At 42.5% G+C, this 6792-nt stretch overlaps 1 protein-coding gene across 1 annotated transcript in view; it reads right to left on the minus strand.

The window, feature by feature from the left end:
* Window positions 1–5234, minus strand: part of LOC108491679 — a 95350-nt gene extending 90116 nt beyond the window's left edge. Inside the window, exon 1 of the mRNA XM_017802606.1 lies at window positions 5195–5234. Coding sequence (XP_017658095.1) covers window positions 5195–5234 — 40 coding nt within the window. The remainder of the gene's footprint in view (window positions 1–5194) is intronic.
* Window positions 5235–6792: the final 1558 nt, after the last annotated feature.

Raw genomic sequence — 6792 nt, forward strand, 5'->3', positions numbered from 1 at the left:
TCTTGAATCTTTTTAGTGTGGGAACTTTGGAAAGCATGTTTCAGAGATTTTTTTTTTTTTAATGGGAAAAGCAGCATTTCAAGGTCCATGGTTTGAAAACAGATATGCTCTACTCACTGCCCCTCACCTGCTGAAAAGAACTCAAGTTCTGGGCCAGGACAGGAGACTTTGTATCCCACACCCTAGGATCTCCTCAGCACCCCTCAGCCTCAAAAGCCACTCCTGGCCATGGATGGGGAGGTGGGCAATAAGTCCAAGCCCTAGCTGAGGATCTACTGGCAATTGATAGCTGCTGGGAGAGGGTAAGCCAATTTTCCTTACTGGTACATCACCTGGTAGGTTGAGCAGACTTCAACGGATAGACTCAAACCCAAAAGCACTTGGGAAACACAAATTCAACCAATAGCCCTTTTAAAAAGACAAATAAGTCTAGAGAGATGGCTCAGCATTTAAGAACACTAGCTGCTCTTGCAGAGGACCCAGGTTCTATTCCCAGAATATACATGTACTACTAACAACTGTCCATAATTCCAGTTCCAGGGGAATCCAACACCCTCTTCTGACCTCTGTGGGGATTGCACAACCCAGGTGTACTTACATACACGTGGCAATACATGCACATAAAATAAAAACAATAAATATTTTTAAAAGACAAGTAACAATAGAAGACATGAAGTAAGGGGTATTAATGAGGTGGGAGAGAAGTGGGACGAGGGTTCTGGGTATGATAAAAATACATTAGAGGAAATTCTAGAATCAATAAAAATATTTTTTAAAGTTGCCCCTGGCTTCTGGGTTCCTGTACCCTTCCTGCTTTGTTTGTCCATTGCCTTATTCACAGAGGGCTTGGGTACAAACTGCAGAGTTCCATACTCTGGAAATGAGGACTGGCATGAAGATTAGATAGATGATGATGATAGATAGATAGATAGATAGATAGATAGATAGATAGATAGATGATAGATAGATAGATAGATGATAGATAGATGATGATGATGATAGATAGATAGATAGATAGATAGATAGATAGATAGATGCTAGATGATAGATAGATATGCTAGATAGATGCTAGATGATAGATAGACAGTAGATAGATAGACAGACAGATAGATGATAGATAGATAGATAGATAGATAGATAGATAGATAGATAGATAGATAGATGAAATTATATGTGTACACCAGACAGGATGGTATACAGCTGTAATCCCAACACTCTGGAAGCTGAGGCAGGAGAATCATGAATTTGCGTTCATGTAGCCTGGGATACATAACAAGACTTTGTCTCAATCAAACAACAAAAATATCTCTCTCCGTATGTGTATGTGTGTGTTACAAAAAAAAAGCTGAGAGGTGGAGCTTTATATTCATATGAGACACAATGCAATTTGGTTTCATGCTAAGGTTTGATTTTAGACCCTGAAGTTTTATGAACAAGCTGGTGATCAGACCAAGTAGATAGGATGGAGTATGTCCATCAAGAATCTATCCTCATGCCTCTGTGTTTCCAGGAAAAAAATTCATTTGAAAGTGTGTATCTGTGGATCAGATATAAACTGCAAAATGTATTTTGTAATTTGTTTATATAAGCTACAAAATATATTTTCAAATAAAATGTGAGCTATACTCCTGAACTCATTCTTAAATTGAGAAGGCAATCCATCAAAGGAGAAATAATTCCATGAACCCCAGTGGATCTTAAACACAGTGAATCCCAAGATAGAGGGTATAGCAGATGTGGCCACCCTCCAGTGTTCATGAGTTTGGGGTGACATTAGACAAAATGTTCACAGAGAAGACATCGAGAGAAGGTGAGGTGTTCTCTACCTTTGCAAAATAACAAATACCTTTATGAACCCCACAGCCCAGCAAATCACCTTTCCTGTAATTACAAGTATCCATGAACTACATGAAAACTTGGCTACTTCACATTATAAACTACAAAGCTGTAAAACAATAGAGCAAATTAAAGCTCAATCAAGACAAAACAAGCTTGTTTGTTCTTTGGGATATTTAAAGTTGCAGACAGGGTGTTGAGTGGAAAAGAGAGTGAGTGTAAGTCTATGAAGAAAGCCTCATAAGTAGGGTATATATGAATACAGCCCACCCCACTGGGAATTCCTGCCAGCAGCTGAGCTAAGTTCTGAATCCTGCCCTCAACATGTCACCATCAGACCTCCTCGCAACTGGAGCATGCTAACCAGGGAGCCTTCATGCAGGTTCATGACAAGCTAACCTCAGAAGCCAGCCTCATAAACTGGAGGCTAGGTGTAGGTAAAGGGTTCAGGGTCTTGGATAGTCCCGTGAACCAACAAACAAAGCTCTATTGTAGTCAAAAACAATTGAGAGAAGGGCCGGGTCAGGACTACACGTGAGAGGAGGTAAAGAAACAGTTTCAGTCACCTGAGTATCCCAGACAGAACAGAAACAAGGAGACAAGCACTCTTGAGGGGGCTGGTGCTTCTCATAAGGGAAACGAAGATTTCAAAGTCTGAGGAATCAGTGAAGCAGAGAAAGGTAGAATGGATAATAGACAAAATCCCCTAGATGTGTCCAAGATTCAGCCTCTGCCTGTGAACAGGGAAGAACTGGAGTCTTAGCCTGATGTGTGTAACTCAGTCTCAGGGGACACTGGAGCTATGGGAAATGTAGCCAGACTGAAGCCTTCAGAAATTCTCAGTCTCAGAAAATTTTAAATCTGGGATATACAAGACTTCTTGATAATTTAACTATTTCATGTAAACATAAAATTAGTGTGCTTGAATGCATATTTTGCCCATTCCCAGCGTATAAAATGGACACCTACTCTGAACATACTTGCTGGAGAAAGTTGATGAAACAATGCTTTTGTGGGTGTATTTCATGAGTACTGCAAGGCCAGCTTTCAGGGCCAAGCACTACAGAATCTACAACACAGTTGCCCAGGTTGTTTTGTAAAATGCTATCCTAAAGCCATTGTCACCATACTGAAAATATGGCAATGCTGGTGACAGGATCTTGTCTAGAATGATTGTTCCTGGCTGTAGCCATTTTATCTGAATGGAGGCTGTAATTAGAAGTTGCCTTTTCTCCTTAAGCCAAGGATCGGGCTGGGTGAAAATAAGAACTCCTGAGCAATGAATTGTTTGAGGAAAGCCTTCAAGGATGCACAGAATTATAGGCAGCACTTTCTGGAAGGGAAAGGAGAGCTACTCCTTAGGTTCCTCTATTTGCTTCTCATCTCAGAAGTAAGAAGTCTGCCACAGACTCTTGGGCAGTGATCACTGAACTTGGTCTCAAAGTCCTCACTTCTGCCCAGGGAAAGCCCCGTGATGACCTTCTACATTTTGTAAAGCCAATGCAAACTTTAGCTCAAACTGCATTGTTTTCAAAACCAGCCACACCTCCCATAGGTTTACATTGCAAAGCTGTGTAATCACTTTCTCTGCCAAGATTTTAAAAATTTAAGGTTGCAATAGAACCTCCTTGTACTCAGAACCTCCTGTCTTAGGGTGGTTGGCAGTACCAGGCCATATGCCCAAATCCTGTCAGATACATACCTGTGTAGCAAGGAAAATACAAATGGGGCTGGAGATTTGACAAAGAAGCTGACCATTTTCATGAGACTGGCTTTGTCGGAGGACTGACACCACCATTTAGGGCATATATAGAACCCAGATGTGGCTCCCCATTATGAGAAGGCTGAAGACTCCTGAACACCATGGTTAAGAAACCATGCTTATATCTGTCCCAGAAGCCAGTCTGTGTGCTGAGAACACAGTGAGCAGCTTGGGTGGGTGAGGACCACTCCACCTGTGACCAGCACTAGAGGAAGGTCTGTTACCAGAGGGTAATATTCCCAACCTGGGTTGGAAGAAATGGGGAGAAGACCAAAGATGAACTTTAAGAAGCTTCCAAATATTTTAACTACAACAAATTAAGATTTGTTTTGTTGCTGTGGCTTAAAGGTTTTGATTTTTCATTTTTTGTGAGTGTGATGTGTATATGTACATATTCATTGTATGCAGGTGCATATGCATGTATGTACTTGTATGTGTGGAGGCCAGAGATCAGTCTCAAATGATTTCCTTAGTCAATATCCACCTTGTTTTTTGAGACAGGGTCTTTCGCTGAACCTGGAACTCAGCAAGTCTGGCTGGCCAGAAAGTCCAAATATGCCTGTCTCTGCTTTCCCAAGCAGTGGGTTTACAAGCACACGCCACTGTGCTCAGCTTACCTGTTTTTTGACATGGGTTCTGGAGCCCAAACTCAGGTCCTTGTGCTTGCAAGGCAAGAACTTTACTTACTAAGCCATCTTCTCAACCAGGTTTAGTTTCTGAAGTGAAATAATTTGTGGACTCCCAGGCAGTTGCAAAGCATGGAACAGAGAGATTCGAACACTGGTCCAGGTCCTCCCAGCTTTACCTTGTACTACTACAGAACACTTGTCACAGTAGGAAGCTACAGTGGACACAGCCACTGACCTCAGAGTTTTCATCTTCCTTACATACACTGTGTCTGTGTATGCAAACATGTCACTGGAGTACACTCAGATGACCACAGGCACATTTGCGGTACAGGAACCTGAGCTACTCATCCATGGCTCCTAGGCCCTGGCCAGCACTGGTCTGCCCTCAATCTTCATAGATTGGTCTAATAAGTCTGATAGTCTGATAGTCTAATAAGAAGACTATCAGAAAGGAGGCTGCAAAGCAGACACTCTGCCCATCTCACTGTGCTCTCCCAACATTCATGGTGACATATCACAGGACTCCACACCTGCAGTGACATGCCATAGGAACCCATGCATATGGTGATGCCATAGGACCCCACACCCATGGTGACATGCCACAAGATCCCATGCCCTAGACCTTGGAATTCTTCAAGTTCTACACCAATATTTGTCTCATAAGCACCCTGGCTCCCAAATAAAGTGGCCCTGCTTATTCATTAGTAAAAGGAGTCTAGTCTGAAAGAATCAAACCCAAGGGAGCGGCCTCAGATATGTTGCAAAACAAGCGAGAACAGAGGCATACAAAAACAATAACCACACTGACTGTGTGTCAGACACTCATCAAAGTGGGTTCCTGTGCTAACTCATTTAGTAATCTAAATGAATTGAATGGTATCATGTTCATTTCCCAAGTTCACAGAGAAGTCACCGGCAGAGCAGACTTTGATCCAAAACAGATATCCACAAACGCATGTCTACATACACACACACACACACACACACACACACACACACACACACATATATATATATATGGTGAACTTTATAAAAGTCAATAAGTAAAGGAATAGATAAAGGTAGGTGGAATTGAAAGCAGATGGTGATGGGTGGAACCAGGGTTAGTGGAGCAGCTCCAACTGACTGCTGTCCGTGGTCCTGCAGCCTGGACTCAAAGCACCCCTGATTCCTCTGTTCCTGGGCCCCTAGAAACCCTGCTCCATCTCCTCACACACTGACCTTGATGAGCAAAAGGCCCTTCAGGGAGTGAGGATCCAAGAGAAACTTCTGTAGGGTCCCAGCCCCTGCAGATTCACAGCAGAGGGTTTGTTTGGAACAACCATATGCGTCATTTGCTCCTAGAGCTGGAAAGACTGTCTTTGCTTTTCAACTTTTTTCCCAAATAAGAAGATTCACAGATGCTCTAGACTTGTGTTTGTGTGTATTTTCCATCTTTTCCTTTTAAGACAAAAGCTCCTGAACCCTGGTCTCTGTGACTCATTTTGCTTTTGATACAGTATCATCTTAGTAAATAAGAAGTCAGGATATACGCATTGAATTCACATAAATGGCTGATGGCAATCCTTTTGCCAGCATCACTGCTTCTTACCCATCTCCAGTTACTCCTAAGTTAAACTTTCCTGGTATGTGTCCTTGAAACTTTAAGTCAACTGCACACTGCCTTCCAGGTGGCTTATGGAAAAGTGGGGTCAGCCCAAAGCACAAGGTGGCTCCTCAATGGCCCACTGCCCACACTGGATACAGGGCAGATGTGAGGATAAAACTGTCAGGAAGGAAAATACACAGAGAAATACTGTCATTTCCTATTATCCATGTTCTTCTAGGGAGCTGTTTGCCCAGTTGCCATGGCACAGGCGCTGAGATTCCATAATTTTTCCCTTGCCTGCCATGCACTCATGCAACAATTGAATTTAATCAGCCCAGACAGTTGGTTGGGTTTTGTCCATGAGGGTGGAATAAAACTTTTCTCACCAGCTAAACCCACGAAGTATCAAAAAGCCATAAATAATCTGTAACTCCTAAACCCTGCACCTGCCTGCTTTATTTGATCCAGGCAGCAAGGACACAGACAGCAAGCACAGAGTTCTCAAGCGTCAACCACTGCGGGTGGGCAGTGCTGGCTGAACACACTTCTGGCAGAAAACATCCATTTCGATGAGGAGGTATTATTCCTGAAGGACAGAAATAATTCTTATCTAAGCAGTGATGTCAAACAGAACACCCTTAACAAACATTGCTTCCACCAGCCAAAGAAAGGATAGAAATAGAGAAAATACCAGGAAGACTGCCTGAATGGTAAGAGTGCGGGGAGGGAGTTTAACAAGCAGATTATTAGCAATGGAACTTGAAGTCTGAACCCCACCATCCTCTTAGTCAGGGAGAAAGATGTAACTCTGTGGTAGTAGCCAGTTATGCAGATATGAACACCCAAACTGGACTGATCCACCATACTTAGAAAGGAAGCTCAATGTACTTGAAAACATTTGTTTCCCTTCATAAAATAATTTTCCCTGCTTTGAAATAACATATGATAAAGAGGAATGGCTTCTGAAGGATAGGTAT

This window comes from Nannospalax galili, unplaced genomic scaffold, assembly GCF_000622305.1.
Source record: "Nannospalax galili isolate Female #2095 unplaced genomic scaffold, S.galili_v1.0 scaffold243, whole genome shotgun sequence".
NCBI lineage: Eukaryota > Metazoa > Chordata > Mammalia > Rodentia > Spalacidae > Nannospalax > Nannospalax galili.